Source organism: Xenopus laevis, chromosome 7S (genome assembly GCF_017654675.1).
Source record: "Xenopus laevis strain J_2021 chromosome 7S, Xenopus_laevis_v10.1, whole genome shotgun sequence".
Lineage (NCBI taxonomy): Eukaryota > Metazoa > Chordata > Amphibia > Anura > Pipidae > Xenopus > Xenopus laevis.
The window spans coordinates 25,492,353-25,510,847 of record NC_054384.1 but is presented as its reverse complement, the minus strand read 5'-3'; the positions used below and the strand labels follow the sequence as shown (position 1 = coordinate 25,510,847).

The window sequence follows — 18,495 nt, the reverse complement described above, 5'->3', positions numbered from 1 at the left end:
AAAAAGGAAATAATTTTTAAAAATTTGGATTATTTGGATAAAATGGAGTCTATAGAAGATGGTCCTTCCATACTTCGGAGCTTTCTGCATAACGGGTTTCTGGATAAAGTATACTATACTTATACCTTACAAGTTTTTCAAGTTTGATATTGTGCACACCAGGCTGCACCCACATTCATAAATGAGCCCTGTAATTTATTTTGTTCTGTTTTCTGCTTCCTATCTTCTTAAACTCAGAGAGGTCACGTGATTGCGTTATATGCTTATAAAAGACGAGCTGTGGCCAGAGAGTGGACTGGGATTCACAGGTGTGGGAATCTGCTAAAAACATTCTAACAAAGACCATGAGGTAACTATATATATATATATATATATATGTGTTAGTAAATTTTAAGAAATATAGAATTCCTGCTTACTCTTTCCTGTTCTTAAATTAAACAAGGGTTTTCTGATCCATAATCCCTATTAACCTGCATTGTGTTCAGTTTTATGCAATAGGGTGTTGGAGCTCTGTAGCATGAGGATCAGTTCCTTAAAAACGTTCCTAACAGTTAGAGGAAAATATTTGTTGATTTGTCAGAAGTGATTTGTCAGAAGTGTTGAGGTCACAGGCACAAATGGACAGATGCAGAGATGTTGACAGATCAACATCTGACAGAGGCTGATAATGGAAGCCAATGTTGACCAACCCTTTTTTTTTTAAATTATAACCAGTATTATCACAAAAAATATTAAGACCATACCCACATTAATGGTGGTAGCACACAAGAAAAAAAATTAAGTTTTGTGCTCACTGCAGGGATATCACTCATCACTCATATGTAAAAAAGTTTGTTATATTTAGACATAACCTGGAGTTTACTGAGGTAGTGTAATGTCATTAAATAGGACACATATGTCACAACTGGATACAACTGTGTTGACTCACCAGTCAGCAACAGAATCAAGCTCAGTACACGATACACAGCTTACACTTTGCTTAACATTAGTGATGGGCGAATTTATTCGCCAGGCGCGAATTCGTGGCGAATTTGCGCGTTTCGCCGCCAGCGAATAAATTAGCGAAACGCCTGCGAAAATTCGCGGCAAAAATTCGCCGGCGTCAAAATATTTTTTTCGAAAAAACGGACACCGGCGCCAAAAACGCCGTTTCGCGAAATTCGCGAATGTATCGGCGAAACGGCGCAAATTCGCCCATCACTACTTAACATTGAATCCATATGTCTCCTCCTCCAAATACTAACAGACCCCCAGGACAAACCCCACCAGATCCACCTTCCATAGCAGAGCAGGTAGAGTATGGCACACAGGTAGAGTAGGACAGAGTATGGCACACACAGGCAGAGCAAGCAAAGTATGGCACTCATAGGCAGAGCATGGTACATACAGGTAGAGTAGGGCAGGTAGAGTATGGCACACACAGGCAAAATAGGGCAGGCAGAGTATGTCACACACAGGTAGAGAATGACACACACAGGCAGCATAGGGCAGGTAGAGTATGACACACGCACAGGCAGAAAAGGGCAGGCAGAATAAAGTACACCCTGGCAGAGAATGGCACACACAGGCAGCACAGGGCAGACAAAGTATGGCACACACACATGCAGCAGGGCAGGCAGAGTATGGCACACACACAGGCAGAGTAAGGTACACCCTGACAGAGAATGGCATACACAGGTAGCATAGGGCAGACCGAGTATGACACACGCACTTTTCATCAAATGTCAGTGGACGTTTTTTTAATGCCAAATGCATTGTAGTCAATGGCGTTTTTATCAGGAATTTTCCCAATCAAGCTTTGAAATCAAAAGGCAAATTTTCCTGTATTATTTTTTGCGCCAGATGCATTGAAGTCAATGGGTGTTTTTTCTGATGGAAAAGGGATCTTTTTTAATTTGAAAAATTCTTGTCTAGATTCACAAAACTTTTTGCCACTCTGGAAAACACAAATTTAGCTGCAAATCCATACCAGGCTGAAACAGTTGTGCATTCCTAGTTATTAGACCTGGAGAAAAGTGTGGGCTTGTTATTGCATTATTGCAAAATCTTTATGGGTTATTTGCATGAGGTATAACAAAAATATAATTACAGTTTTAGCCCAAAAAGAGTCAATTTGGTTGGTTCAATAAGCTGACATCTGACAAAATCACTTTGAGTTATTATCTTCGGCTATCACTTAATTAAACCTGGAAAACTGTTTTTTTCCCTTTATTAAATTGTATTTATTGATACAAGAAATTGTCTTCTTGTTTAAAGTTTTAAGTGGTATTGTTATAAAATCTTTTGCACAGGTATGGGATCAGTTATCCAGAAACCCATTATCTAGAAAACTCAGAATTACGGGAAGACTCCATTTAATCAAATAATTCAAATTTTTAAAAATGATTCTATATAATTTTGAAACAGTACCTTGTACTTAATCCAAACTAAAAAAATAATCCAATTGAGTTTATTTAATATGTACATTAATTTTAATTAGAAAATGTATTGAGATTTTTTTTTAGCAGACTTAAGGTATAGTGATCCAAATTATGGAAAAACCCCTTATTAAAAAAATTATGGCAAATTATCAGTAGTTACCTACATTATTTTAAAGCAAACATGATTGGGTGCTCTGGGTTACTTGACTTATTTCAACTTTTTTTATGATAATTATTTTTTCTTGATTGTTTATTTCCTTCCAAAAAATGTGTAAAATATAAAAAAAAGAAACAACCTGATTAAAAAAAGAAACAATGTGAACAAACGTGATTGTTTTTTTAATCAATATCTCATTTAAAAAAAATACCCAAATCAATACCTCAAATTAATAAATCAGCCCTATTATTGTTGAATATCTTCTGTCCTCTTTGCTTATTATTTTGTTTGGCATTGGCATTTTCAGGAAAAAGTATTATCCAGTATTTTACATGCTCCTTTAACAAGCACACATTTTCTGTATTTAATGTAATATATCATAATATATGAACAATATTTTTAATAACCATTCTGTATTTTTTTTGCAGTGACATACTAGGAAAATCCTTAAAGAACAATCTGCTTAAAGTGGAGTGCCATTTTACATGGATCGTTTTCTCAGAAGAGTTAGATATTGACAATATAGAAGACAGGCTTCATGATCAAATTGCATGTTTGTCTTCTATACCCAGACAAAGGCTTCATAATTTGTTGGCCTATACAAGATATTTGAAAGGAGAAACCCAAGAAGCAATCAGACAGCTTCAGGAATCAGAAGAACACCTGCAAGGAACACAGTCTGCTGATCTGGATATCAAAAGAGCTGTGACCTGCAGTAATTATGCCTGGCTGTACTACCATTCAAACCAGTTTAGCAAAGCTCAGTCTTACTTAGAAAGAGTGGAAGCCATTTATAAGAAATATGAATCTTCTCCAGAAAATGATATTCTTCTTACTGAGACATACGGAGAACAGGCCTGGGCTCTGTTAACATTCTATGGGAAGAACTGTGAAAGAGCTAAAGAGTGTTTTGAGAAAGCGCTAGTGTTAGATCCAGACAATCCTGAGCTCAATTCAGGATATGCCACAGTCATGTATCGCTTAGAAAGTCAAGATTTAATCATTTATGGCACAAGTAAATATAAATCTTTAGAACTTTTGAAACGTGCTGTGGCATTAAATGAAAATGACACTGTGATTAAGGCTTATCTTGCCTTGAAATGTCAACATTTGGGTGAGAATGTGGCAGGAGAAAAGATTATGGAGGAGGCTCTTACACAAACTCCAGACTCGCCATATTTACTTCGATATGCTGCCAAATTTTACAGATATGAAGGAAAGATTGATGATGCTATTACCCTGCTGAAAAAAGCCCTAGAACAAACTCCCACCTCATGTTTTCTTCACCATCAGATTGGGATTTGTTACAAAAAGAAGATGGAAATGTTAATAAAATCTCAGAGGACTGTAAGGTCATCAGATCAGTCTACCAATACCTATACAAGGGAAATAAAGGAAGCCATTTCCTCTGCTATTTTTCATTTTGAGGAAGCTGTTGAAAATAAAAGATTATTTGTTGAGGCATATGTTGATTTGGGGAGCATGTATGGCAGAAAATGTGAATTTGAAAAAGCAGAAGATACATTTCAAACAGTGCTAAAGCTGAGAAATCTAACATGCGAAGACAAGCAACATATTCACTTTGGTTATGCTCTTTTTAATCAAAAATCAGTTAGATCTGAATCTGAAACTATAAGGCATTACAAGGAAGTATTGCTGATACCAAATAAAACAAGGTTTAGATCTTACTCCAGAAATAATTTGAAACAATTGGCTGAACAAAAAGTAAGCAAACACCCAGCCGATGCAACTGGCTTTGGACTATTAGGGTTCATTAATCAGCAGGATGGAAAAGTTACACAAGCAATTGATTACTATGAGAAAGCACTGGAACTGGATCCAGATAATGAGGATTATAGGAGTGCATTGTGTTACATGAGACTCAGTTTGAGTACAGACTGAAGCTTAAAACACATTTTAAATACGCTAATAAGCTTCCTCCAAACCATCTTCTGTAGTGTGAATGTACAGTAAATAAAGCATGGTATTATTTAGCAGAAATATTCATAGTATGTATCGTAGTACAGTATGTAGGAAGCTTGTCATCACATGTTTTCAGTCTAATTTTGATGTTATTTTGTGTCATGCAAACCTTGTTAGGTGATAAAAGTAAAAAAAAAAAAAAAATCGTATGCGTATTTTAAAAAGGTGACCAGTAAATCCTTATTGGTTGCTATTGCTTTGATAGTAATTTTATGAATTTTGGAGAATATGTCAGATACAGAAACACTAAGGGGCCCATTTACTTAGCTCGAGTGATGGAATAGAATAAAAAAAACTTCAAATTTCGAATGTTTATTTGGCTACTTCGAATGGGCTACTTCGACTACGACTTTGAATCGAACGATTCGAACTAAAAATCGTTTGACTATTCAAACATTCGATAGTCGAAGTACTGTCTCTTTAAAAAAAAACTTCGACCCAGCGAGTTCACCACCTAAAACCTACCGAAGTCAATGTTAGCCTATGGGGAAGGACCCCATAGGCTTTCTAAGCTTTTTTGGGTCGAAGAAAAATCGTTCGATCGATGGATTAAAATCCTTCGAATTGTTCATTGTGGTAAATCCTTCGACTTTGATATTCGAAGTCAAAGGATTTCCATTCGGGTTAATTAACCCTCGATATTCAACCATAAGTAAATTTGCCCCTAAAACAAAAGGCCAGACTCTTTCATGTGGTGGTATAAAGCCAATATAATTATAATTATCTAATTTTGAAGTCTGGGAGTAGCCATTTTCTTTTGCATTTAATCCCCTCAGAAAACATATCATAAATATCTGAAAATATTTTGTACATTTTGTACCCATTTTTCTGTCTAAAGATCTGATAAGAGCTTTGGTTTTTCCTGTTAAAGAAGAAATAACCCCTAAAATGAATATGACTCAAAATGCCATGTTTTTGATACTGAACTGAAAATTGCACCAGCCTAAATGGTCATAACAGTAATGCTCCAGGCCTTCAGAGTTGTGCACAGAAAGGAGCTCCCCATCTTAGATTTTGTTAGAATCAGTCAGTGACACTCACATACTTAGGGTGTTATTTATTAAAGATTTTTCTAGTCGGACTTTTGAAGGGGAAAAATAGAATTTTTTGAGAGAAAAAAAAAACGAATTTTTTTTCGGGATTTATTAAAGTCCAATGAAAAAAGTACTACAACTCAGACCTGGCGAGAACATGTAAAATTCAACGGAAGATGTCCCATTAACAATTGAAAGATTTTCTGAGTTGCGATTTTACGAAAAAAACGTAGCTTTCGAGTGTGAAATTCAAAAAAATCGTAGGATTCATAATTTTTGCTATTTTATCAGGATTTTTTCCGCACAAGAAAATTGTGAAAATGTATTGATAAATGGGGGGGAAGTCTGTGTAGATTTGGTCGTGGGTTGTTTTCAGGAAATAGTTAGAGAACTTTTCGGAAATAACCCCCTAAGCGTGACTGAGCAGCTGCTGAGACGCTAAGCTTTGAGGTAGTCTCAAATTGTCAAACAGTAAATAAAATTCACTTGTCATGTAATCTGATGCTACAGGGCTTATTATTAAATTTGAATGTTAATTGCACTGGTTTTACTATGTAACCCAAGCATGTGTTTTTAGCAGTTTTACCAATGAATGGTAATTCATTTTTTTGTGTTACTGTTCCTTTAAGAACTTTGATAGAATTTGACAAATATCATCATGCATGACTAGCCCTTGATTCAGCACAAGTTGATGATTCATGAGGGAAATAATTAATATAAGCATTTGCTCTATCCAATATTAACAATATTAACAAAGCAATAAATGACTACAATCACATATACAATCCTGTAAGCATTTCAGTATTATAAATCATTTGAATGTTATTTCTCATGCATTTTATTAACACAATTTTCTTCAGTTGCAAAATAGGAATCAACATTTGTTTACATCTGTATGCTTGACTATTGAACGTCAAATGATTGCAATAAAGGATTATAAAAACCAGCCAGAGAATCAAACAGTTTAAATATCATAAAACATATATTGCTTACATATGCAATTGGTTAAAAATGTCAGTCTCTTGGGTTATTTCTTGCCGAACCCTTCACAGTCTCTCAACTGTAAGAAAAAGTCCAGAACAAATATATATGTATTCCCTAGGGAATATATATAAAGAGATTAGCGCCTGTGGCAACAGAAATTAAAAACAAGCATAGCGTAATACGTCCATTTAAAAGGGATAACCCAAGAGGGTAAATGTGAGTGCATTTTTTTTATCTGATTTTAATTACATTTTAATAAAAACGTTATTACACTATCCTATTTCTGGTCCGGAGTCTGGAAGGAGCGGTGACTTGGAGGAGGAATCAGAAAGGGATTTTCTCTATATGCATAACGCCACAGCAGTGGTTTGTAAGTAGGCAATCTGCACAGAGGGTGGAGGCACTCTATCCTTGGAATACACTTTAATGTATAGGAAGAACACCTTCTCTCCTTATACTTACCTTTGACCTATTGTTCTTTTTTCAACTAACAGCTGCCCGAAGGAAAAAGGGAGCACATTTAACAAGAAGTTATCATACACACAGGGTGATATCCCTTTTAAATGGACGTATTACGCTATGCTTGTTTTTAATTTCTGTTGCCACAGGCGCTGATCTCCTTATATATATTCCCTAGGGAATACATATATATTTGTTTTGGAGTTTAAATATCATGTTGCCCAGTGTCCGCTAGTTAGGAGTTCTGGGTTGAGATCAGGAGATGAGAGATAGATCTGAGTATCGTCAGCATAAAGGTGGTGGTGGAAACCGTGCGAGTTGATTAATTTGCAGAGGGAGGAAGTATAGAGGGAGAATAGTAAAGGTAAACTATAGATACTCATACACTAACTATAGAGTTTAGTATCACAATAGCCTTTGATATTATGTCTGTCCAAGAAATCATCCAAGCCAATCTTAAAGGCATTAACTGAATCAGCCATCACAACATCACCCGGCATATCATAGTAAAGCAATTTGTTAAGCCACTTTTATCAAAACTTGATCTTGCATTTCCACATGGTTGCCAATGCGTCCATCCTGCCATTTCTGTAATTTTCTATTGACCCTGGGAAACCCTGAAGCTACTGCCACTCTTAATTTGCTTTGTTTTGTTCTTTTCTATTCTGTTATGTGTCTTATCTAGGTTAAGCGCATCTGTTTGCTTCCGTTTTAAGCTTATGAATCATTTGGCTGCTGTATGTATGGGGATGATTACACACTGAGCTGGCTAAGCTTCATTATAAGCTTACCCATATTTATATTGAAGGGTCTAATTCCACCTTGTCTATCAATACATCATACATCTTGAACATGATTCCAAAAGATTTCATCCTAGGTAAGTCTTTTGTAACCTAATTCATCATCAGTGCAGGGCTAGGCCACCCTAGGCAACTCTCTTTGACTGCAGAGGAAACATGGGCTCAGACTAGAGAAGGTATGTGCCTGGCACCCCCCCCAGCTTTGTGCCGTAGGTCTTTTTTGCCTACCCCTAGCTCTGTACACCGTAGCCTTCCCAGTATCTATAAGACATGTTTGGGTACATAGCATGTAGTATGGAAATAAGTGATTAATTTCTGGTAATATTTTCATTTATCCAGTTATTTATTCAACGTTATAGTTCATGTTAAGACCTTTCCATGGGACCCTGATAAATGACCTTGAGAGGGGTCCTAAAGTGGCTAGAAATACCAAACAAAAATGAAATAAAATAATTCAAAATTTTGCATCATAATCCAGGGGAGTGAGGGTCTTTTCTCTGTGATGTCCAAATGGTTACCTAGCACCCTAGAAGAAGAAATCAAATGTGCTGTTCACGATTCAAAGTGAATAAATCAGTTCATAAATGATAACTAAAAATTGTTGATACAACTTTTTCATAAAATGAATGAGCTTGGTTAATGGTTAATCAGTCCATTTTATAGCCTGTATTAGTAGTCTGAGGTGCGGGTTAGTAACATGAAATAGAACTGTTATAGTGGCAGCAGTATCTACAAAAAGCAATGGAGCACATAGGGTAATAATGCCAATGAAATGCAACCTGTGCCAAATTAAAGTAAATGTCTGTGTTTACCAACTACAGCGACACCAAACTTGTTCCACTGATCCATATTGCTTGTCACCAGACCCATTTCTCCTTGGATTATAAATGTAATGATGCAAAGTGGGGGGTGCTGAGGAACGCTCTTTAATTCAGCTGTAGTGTCATGTTCTTGAGAAGTACATGTGCATACTATAAGGCAGGGATCCCCAACCTCTTTTTAACCATAAACCACATTCAAATGTTAAAAACTGCAAAAAGTAGAACAACAGCCTGTCGCTATGGACAAGCAAGATGAACTTCTGAAAGAGGCAGAGACACTGGCTCGCTATATGTCAGGATATCAACATGAGCTCCCACCCAATATAAGCAAAACATCACCAGCTCCAGAGGAAGCCAGGGAAGAGTTGTTGCAACAGTGTGAAGCGATATGGAAACAAATGGAAGAGTGCCAAAGCAAACTGACAATGTCGGGACCAGAAACGCTGCCTGAGACAGATGTGCAGCTGTACTTGCTGATGATGCAAGTGAAAGCCCTCACTGCTGAATATGAACAGTGGCAGAAGAGAACACCTGAAATAATATCTGACAACCAAGATGTTCTGGGGAAAGAAGAGTTAGAGAAAATAGCCCGAGAGCTTGAGATGGTCCTTTCATCAGTCCAAGCAAAGAACAAGAAACTGAAGAAAGACCTGGAGAAAAATGCAGGGAAGACCACCCAACCTGAATTGTTTGACATGTTTAATGCCTGTAAACGACATACAGCTGCACAACAGAACTACCTAGAGCAAAACTGGTTGGATGGTCAACAGAAAATAGTTGATGCTCTTACCTCCAGACAAGATGAGCTGAAAAACCAACTTACTGCATTTTCAGAGAAAAGGGTTTATCAAGACATTGCAGGTAAACTTTATAAGGTGAGAGCTCACAAAGAGGAACTCTTATCAGCACTGGGGGATTTTCTAGAGGAGCATTTTCCCCTTCCTCAAGAACAGGAGAACCAAAGTAAAAAGAAAAAGGGCCAATCTGGGAAGAAATCTGTCCAGCTGATGACGTTGCATGAAATTTTAGAGATCCTCATAAACAAACTGATGACCACGCCACATGATCCTTATCTTGTCCTCAAACCACATCACTGGCCTCCTTACATTGAAATGCTCTTGAGGTACGGCATTGCCCTGAGACACCCAGAAGACACAAAGAGAATCCGTTTAGAAGCTTTTCATCAGTGACTGACAACTGCACCACTCATATGGGCATTCTGTTTCCATGACAAACGTTTTAGACAAAGTTGGTCCAAATTAACGTTATATTTAATGTCTATTTAGGCAGTCTGTGCCTGAGCCAGTTGGGGGGGGGTGTTCCCTGGTTCATGCTAGACTCTGACAGCCTGGAGTTCCCTCAGCCTATCACAGCCTTGTAGTCCTTCATTTCACTGTGCACTGGTCAATGGACTCCAGGAGCAGAGAAAGTTGTTGAGCTCAGGTAGCGGTGGGAAGGGAACGGGACATTATATCACAGGTTCAGGGGCCAGATTATTATAAAACACATTCTGTAAGTCGCATGGAGATCTTGAACATGGGCCATAATAATCTCATGGAGACCTGTGGTCTCCACTTTGACAGCCCTGTTATGTTTTGAGAATATTTTCAGCCGAGTTGAATGAAGAAACAAGCGGTGACCATATGTACTCCATTTGGTAGTCTCCAATGGTAGTTGCCATTTTTCCCACTGGACCCTTTCCACACCAACAAAGTATTCTTCTGTCAAGAATTTGAAAAATACAATTTCAGCAGGAACATCATTCACCTGAGAAACGATGATACCTAGGGACATTTCAATTGCTATTCCTGTTTGTATATAATTAACTGCAAAACTTTCCACTGTAAATACGCCAAATACTTTTTGCCATTAAATCCCATTTCTGATTTTTCTGAAAAAAATAAATAAATAAAACTGCAAAAAGTTCCTAGGGGTCCAAATCATGGGCTGTGATTGACTATTGGTAGTTCCTATGTGGACTGGCAGCCTAAAAGAGCCTCTGTTTGGCAGTGCACTTGGTTTTAATGCAACTAAAGCTTGCCCCCAAGCCAGGAATTTAAAAATAAGCACCTGCTTTGAGGCCACTGGGGGCAACATCCAATGAGTTGGTGAGCAACATGTTGCACACAAGCCACTGGTTGGGGACCACGGCTCTAAGGTTTCATTAAGAAATGGAAAAAGAATTAATAATGAAATAACCAAGGCCAAAAATATCAATCTATCAGGTAACAAAGCAAAGACACCATAATACAACTAACCTTTGTGTGTTAATTACACACAGCCTCCCACACCCCCTTGAACTTCATTACTATACATGTTACCTGAGTAATTATATGCTCATTAATATTCACTGTAGCCCTGTATATTCTCTCTGATACATACAGGCACTAGCTATGGCATACACAATAGGATGGGGCCTCTATACAACAGACAATGGTCAGTATACTACCCCCTATTGCAGTTTCTCTGATCTTTCTCTAGTTAACTGGTTACACTTTACTTTCCGGATGATGTCTTAACTTGTGGCAGTGTTTGGTGGCAGTGTAATTACATGGTGATTGGTTACCTAGCAACCATTTTGGTGCCATTTCAGTCAAGGGTTCATATTCTGGAGTCTACTACAGCTCTGTTTCTTGTTTACATTGTCCTCATGAAGGTCCCTGTATAGGAATGAAACGTTGAGTACTCTGCATGTATTTTCTGTTTAAATAAATCTTTTTTTTTTGTTGCTATTTTTCAAATCCTGAGAGTGCAGCAGCTTTGTTCGTTTTTCTTTCTGTGAGAGGAGTATACCCGATCTTTGCAATTATCCCCACTTTATATTGGGGTTTTTACATTATGTTGAGTACTTTTATAGTTCTGTAATACTGTATTAATTTTATATTGTGTTAAAATATGGTTGTAAATTTATAGTAGTTTCAAAAATTGAAATGCTATTTATATTGTAATTATGCACCAATGGTTATTATTCCAAGTCTATTTCTATATTGTCTTGCATCCATGTCAATTAAACTTAAGCAGCTTTCAATAAAAATTCTGTTGTTGCTTTACCCGCAGAAAAACTGTAAGCAGCTGTTATTTGGAAAAAATAGTAAGTAAATCATTAAATGGGCTTGTGATTACCTCTTACATACAACCTTGTTGTTAACATAATGGTAGCACATCAGATATTGAGAAACCTAAGGCTACAGTAAATCAGTAGTGAGATTGCAGAGGCTGACTCATTGCCTGTTTCTTCCAGTCCACACCCTTGAGATCCTGGAATTACTCACATTAAGGTTCTTCCAATGGAGCTAGCATAAAAATATAAAGTTATTTACAGCCTGGGCCACCACCAGAAATCTTGGGGCCCTTTACAAAAGATAGATAAGTTATTTAATTCCACAGAAAAGTCACAGAGGTGTTTTTGTGTTTCGTAAACATAGATATAGTCCAAGGGTTCCCTTTTGGACCAAAATTTGACCAGACCTGGAACAAAAGATCCTCCTGCCCCCATGATGGCATAAATTGCCCTATTTAACAATACCCTTAACAATTTAGCCTCAAATATGACTAGGGCAGCCAAGAATAGTAGAGAGGTGGAGCTGTCCCAAAAAGTTGATACTGCTGGACCCTGCAACACCACATGAGGGAGAAGACAGGACGCTGAGGACTGTTGTCAAACCTTTTACCTTCCTATCTCAGTTTAGAGAGACTAGCTTTCCTGAAAAAACACAAATCCCCAGTTCCTTAGAGCAAAAGGAAAATCAAACAGAATAAATGTGGTACTGAATCGGCAGGTCTGGGCTTCCCAAATATTTCCCACTCCTATCGAACCAAAATCATTAGATGCATGAATAGTTTGTTGAGACTTCACACAAACAACAGGCACCTACTGAGAAATAAAATGAAGGACCACTTCAGCTCAATTAGATTATTATCTGCCAATCTGCCTCTACACCATTATGTAATAAATTACACAAAGTTTGCTCAGGTGCAATATTCCATAGTACCCAAATAAGATGTTTTAAATAGGTAACCAGTACATTATATTTGCTGATTGGTTGCTATAGTGATGGCACCTGTAGTTTGTGCTTGCGGGGCTGCTCAGTGCTTGGAATGATATACTGTACATTCAGGCAATATGCCCATATTCAACCCCTTTGAAATCATTTGTATCAGCTGATCTCTGAGATGGCAAACACCTCTATCTCTCCCTCTCTATAAATAGCTCTCCTAGCTTTATTAGTTTTTATTACTCACCTGTAAAGAGAAAGGAATGTGCAGTTACACAGCTACACTAAAAACCACTACAAGAATTCCCCAGAAATGCCCGTCATCCAAAACTGATTGTCGTGGTCAAACATATGCAATTTATAAAATAAATGCTGGCTATTATGTATACAAGTCACAATAAGTACTGATCCCACGAAGCATTTTCTTAGCCAGAAGTGCAACTAACAATCCTATATTCAGCCCTGGATTTAGGCTTTAGGCACATACTGCATTTCTAGCTTCAAGGGTAAATAAGAAAGGAAAATGTTGTTCTAATTGTTGTTGCATCCTGAGTATTTATGTAACTATATATCTACTGTTTTTCTATATTCTAACTCTGTGGGTAGAGCTCCACAAGCGTTTTGGTCGGATCGACGCCCGCCGACAAAATGCACGTGACAAGTCGGATGGAGTCGCACTCACGAAGATATAATTGGACTGAATGAAAAGTTGGAGCTAACAACTATACGGTTCGACTGTCGGATGAAGACGCTGCTTTCTGTGTCCACATCTGACAGTCGTGTCGTGTTACCCCTGACTTTCCATTCAGTCCAACTGCAATACTGTAAAAATGTTTCTCATGAGCCGCCTTTTTTTACTTTATTTTGTTTTCATCAAAAAAGTACAAGCTTACTGTTGTAATCACAGAGAAATAATGGAGTATTGGAACATGTTGGTACATAATTTACACATATCTGGAACAGATAGATTTGCTACATAAGATATATAAATTTTATCTGGTTTGGGCATATACGCTTTTTTCTGTCTATGTCCTGTTTATAGTAGGGTTGTGTATCTTCAGCAGGGAGCTTTTGTATTTAGTCTTAATCCATGATTTTCTTGTTTTTTCTTTCCAAATTTGTTCTCCTCTACTGCATATCTACGTTGTATTAGGGGCCGATTCATCAAGAGTCGAATATCGAGGGTTAATTAACCGTCGATATTCGACTGGGAACTAAAATCGTTCGACTTCGAATATCGAAGTCGAACGATTTTGCGCAAATCCTGCGATCGAACGATTAAATCCTTCGAATCGAACGATTCGAAGGATTTTAATCCAACGATCGAAGGAAAATCCTTCGATCAAAAAATCACAGGCAAGCCTATGGGGACCTTCCCCATAGGCTAACATTGACTTTGGTAGGTTTTATCTACCGAAGTAGGTGGTCGAAGTATTTTTTAAAGAGACAGTACTTCGATTATCGAATGGTCGAATAGTCGAACGATTTTTAGTTCGAATCCTTCGAATCGTTCGAATTCGATCGAACTTAACCAATTCGATGGTCGAAGTACCCAAAAAATACTTCGAAATTCGAATTTTTTTACATTCGAATTTTTCACTCGAATTTTGTAAATCTGCCCCTTAGTGTCCTTCCCTTTTATTTCTCTGCTTTTTTGTTCCCCCCTACTTTTCTCCTACTTTTTTCACTTTACATTTTCTTTACTTTGCTCCTAAAATGTTTTCCTCCCTTTTTGTCCAACTTCTCCTTAGACATTATTCTCCTTTCTGAAATTTTTATCCTTATTCTCACTATTTCCCCTTTTTCTTCTCTTAACACCCCTTTCTTTCTTTCTTTCTTTCTTTCTTTCTTTCTTTCTTTCTTTCTTTCTTTCTTTCTTTCTTTCTTTCTTTCTTTCTTTCTCTTTTTTCCTATTTATCATCTTTACCTCCTTTCTACCCCTCAGCTCTTCTATGTTTTCTGTTCTTTTTCTTTTTTTTCTCCATTTCCCATCCCTTCTTCCCATTCTCACATAAATCTATATCAGCAACGCAGCAAAGCAATTCTTTCTGTTGCCGTTAGGGTACTACTGAATGCTTACTTTAATTTTATCATTCAATAGTCTGAGCTTTCTTATTAATAGCACAGAGCAATGCTGGGATTGGCTCTTCTATTTTTAAGGATTCGTTGCCAACAGTTGCTAGAACTAAGCTAAGCTTCTTTCAGTAGGATATTATGCCTTTAATAGCACAGTAACGTGTACCATATAACAATAGCCCTACTTTTTTGTATTTTGACCATAAAATGTAAAAAGAAATATGGTATGATCATAAACATATGCTGAATGTGTTTTCAAACAAATAATTCGGATGAAAAAAAATCTGTATTTGTTTTTGTAAGGAGGGGCTTTGTGTGCAGTAGTCTAACTTTGTTCTTTATACTTACCTTATCCTGCCACAGACTTCTTCAGGTCTTATCCAGAGCACCAAAGTCTATAAAGGCCATTTACGCCATGGTATTATTAATGTATTATATATAGGAATGTAAGTAACTCAAAATAGTGTCTTTTTGAAGGAGCATTGACACTTGTTTCTTTATAAAAATACAGCTACAATAAAAAATATGACAGTAGCATTGTTAACCTACACAATAACTGAAACCATTTGAGTTAATTACAGTATGTATGCATTTGTTGCTCACAGGACAAAAGCACAGTTTCTATGGGAGGCTGCTGATGTATGAGATAAACAAGCCGTTCCCTTACTGGACTCTTTGTACAGTTTCATTTCTTACTAAACCAGCCTGTCACTCTGGTTGTCTTTCACTTTCCTGCCTTCCCATCCCTCTTTTATCACTTCTGTCTTAAGGGAAACTGAAACTTTTGTTGCTGTTCAGGAGCATCACCTCATGAAAAACATAAAGCAATACCTGTTAAGTAAACAAATTATCCATCCAAGGTCCTTGTGTGCAAGGAGTACTTTTTTGGATGTACAGTACAGGGATACAAACTATTTTCTTGAGGTTTGAGTTATTATCTACAAAGTGACATGTCCTTATGGGTGACAATTTTCTGATGAGTTTAGTGCCTACCATGTTTGCCTTTACTGCACAAAGGGAGTCCAATTGCTGTGAAAATGGAGGTTTATTGGAACTGAATCAGTTGTTCGACATGTGTTGCTAGAAAGGAATACCAGTACTTACATAGATATGTTTTTGGACAGGCTATGAGGAAAGGCAATGCTTGGTAATTGATACCTGCCTACAATCTCTAGCTATATCTTTAATTATGAAAATACCTGGGTTGTTATCTTGAATTCTTTCTCATTTTATTATATTTGTACAGGGGAACAAATTGTCTTCTGTAGGGACAAGAGACATTAAGGGTTGTTTACTTTTCCCCCTGGGGTAAAAGGGTTAGAGAACTAAAGGACACAAGAGTGCCCGTCCTGGGTAATGCTACACTTTGCTCCTTGCACAGGCTGTGGCCTGTATCTCCTTTCGCTCCCTAACATGTGAATCTAAGGGTAGGGACACACTGGACAATTTGTCGCCAACGTTTTTAAAAAGCAAATCGCAGCGACATATCACTCGTTTTGTCTCTGAACAAAAACAAATGAAAGACGCCAGGTCCTGTGCCCACAGCGCATTTGTGAATCGCCTGTAGCTCCAAAACGCACTGAGACCCTTTTCCGAGCGATTTATCAGAAATAGCATGTACTTAGAAAAGCACTGAAATCTCCTAGACACGCACACACATACAGATAAGTAGCAGCAATTGTATTCAAATTACAATGCGAACGCAATGACGCAAGAACGCAAGAACGTAAAGACGCCAGGTTACAGCGGGAAGCACAAACCGTTTTCCGGTTGGGTGGAGCACGTACCGCACAGAGTAATGGGATACAAATCGCTCTGTGCCAATAGTCGCTGTGAATCGTCTGTTCAAAAAAGACGATCGTCTTGTCGCCGCGATTTACTTTTTTAAAACGTTGGCGACAAATCGTCCAGTGTGTCCCTACCCTAAAGTGTACAAGTCATTGGGAAGGAGGGGGAAAGCCTACTTGCCTCCTTCCACCCACCCCTAATGGCTAGGAGAGGTATTCAGCTACTCTGCAATAGCAGAAGTGAATATCTGCTTTTTGGAGCTGTCTGGAAAGCCAAATGCAACTAAGGTGGCTCCAATTACCCCAATGTATTTGATCAAAGACCTTGGTATTGGATCAAGGATAACAGCAAAGAGGATATCCCCAATTTTTCCTCTACCTAAATTAAATTTTCTAGTATCATCAAGTTATTGCCTTTCTATAGTGAACATTTTTGTTGGTTGTTGTTTTACAGAGGTAGTCTCTTTTCATACAGCTAAATGTCCACATTTAATGATGACAAAAGTCTACAATTTGGGCAGACATAAACGGCTGTGTCTAACATTTATAGAAATCATTGGGTTTTGTAATGCCATCGTTATTGGTGAATGATCTGACCAATCAACTTTTTTGTGGAAAATGATTGTCAGTCAAAATCAATCCTATTCTGGAATATGTTTTATGAGGATTTGGGAATACTGATTGATGAGGATTTAAGAAGAATGTGTAATCCCTCACCTCTGGGTGATGGTATCTCCCCTCATCATACGCCCAGTAAATATGAAAACTCTTTATTGGTGTTTTTTGAAATTGGCCCCATATAATTAGTAAATTCTTTCAAGCTGTACTTGTTTCAATATCTTATTTGCCTCCTAATAGGTGCATACAGATTTGCTATAGTGTAATTCATTTTGCAAGTAAATATTTGTCATTTTTCCCCAATTTCAGAAATATGTTGTGGCACTTCACACTGGTTCCAAATTGTCCTATTAGTATAGCTGTACCATTTTCTTATTCTTTTTATTTGAAGAATGAAAGACATAAATAAGTAATTAGTAGTAATAGTATTTTCAGTGAGTAAATAACTGTTTTAGTAACCAACTCATCATCTATAAATAGAAAGTTATACTTTATATTGAAACATACCACCTGTTATTGCAATAACTCAGATAAGCTTTACAAAAACTAATCTGGCAAAGTTAGGACTAGTCCAGTACGCTGGTGCTTTCCTAGAATTAATATAAATAATCAAAAAGGTGTAATTAAAAAAACTGAATTGATACATACACAATAAGTAATTAATATATTTATAAAGATAAAAAAAATTGCCACTTATTTCAGATTTTGGCAACAGAATAATTCATATAAACCTCCCTTTGGAAGAAAAAATTCATCAACAGTCTAAAAAAAATTAAAAAAAAACAAAAAGAGATGTCCAAAAGACTTAGTATGTGAGTGTACAGTCAAGGTCCGGAGTATCCAATCCAGTATATATTTAGAAATCAACAGCAGAGGGAGATATTACCAAAGTTTAGAGCTTATACAGGATGGCTTTCCAAGGGGATATCCAAAGATGTTCTAGGGGCAGAGAGGGTATATTAGGGGCATCACCCACCACCCTCCTCTACACGATTGTACCCCACACGATTGTACCCCAAAAGTTGAACTCCTCTAAACAGATCCTGCATTCCGGCTCTTGTGCTGGCATTAACTTCATAACCCCCCTGTATATTTCAACTTGTGCCCTATTATGCGTTCAATGTGCCAAATTGTGTGCTTGATAAATGCAGCGCTCCCACTAACTTCTCTCTCTTTTCCGCTTCTAATAAAAGGTGGCGATAGTAGCTGCTCAGTGTGTGCATTCCACAGCAGAACGCAACCTTCGGTCTCTTGCGTTATTCGCACACTAGTGTCCAAAATCTACAGTTCTTGTAGTCAAATGTTGCCAGTCTATTATAAAACCTTAAGTGACATTAACTACATTTTAATGCTTTTAACAT

At 37.4% G+C, this 18,495-nt stretch overlaps 2 protein-coding genes across 2 annotated transcripts; both read left to right on the top strand.

Moving 5' to 3' along the window:
- Positions 1-344: 344 nt before the first annotated feature.
- Positions 345-4,691, top strand: LOC108697203 (interferon-induced protein with tetratricopeptide repeats 5). Its single transcript, XM_018227120.2, has 2 exons — positions 345-349; positions 3,006-4,691. The coding sequence occupies exons 1-2, from the start codon at positions 345-347 to the stop codon at positions 4,477-4,479; spliced, it is 1,479 nt and encodes a 492-aa protein (XP_018082609.1). The 3' UTR covers positions 4,480-4,691.
- A 4,193-nt stretch (positions 4,692-8,884) lies between these two features.
- Positions 8,885-9,848, top strand: LOC108697933 (centromere protein K-like). The gene has a single exon (XM_018228409.2). It carries the CDS (start codon positions 8,898-8,900, stop codon positions 9,846-9,848), a length of 951 nt encoding a protein of 316 aa, XP_018083898.1. The 5' UTR covers positions 8,885-8,897.
- The last annotated feature ends 8,647 nt before the right edge of the window (positions 9,849-18,495 follow it).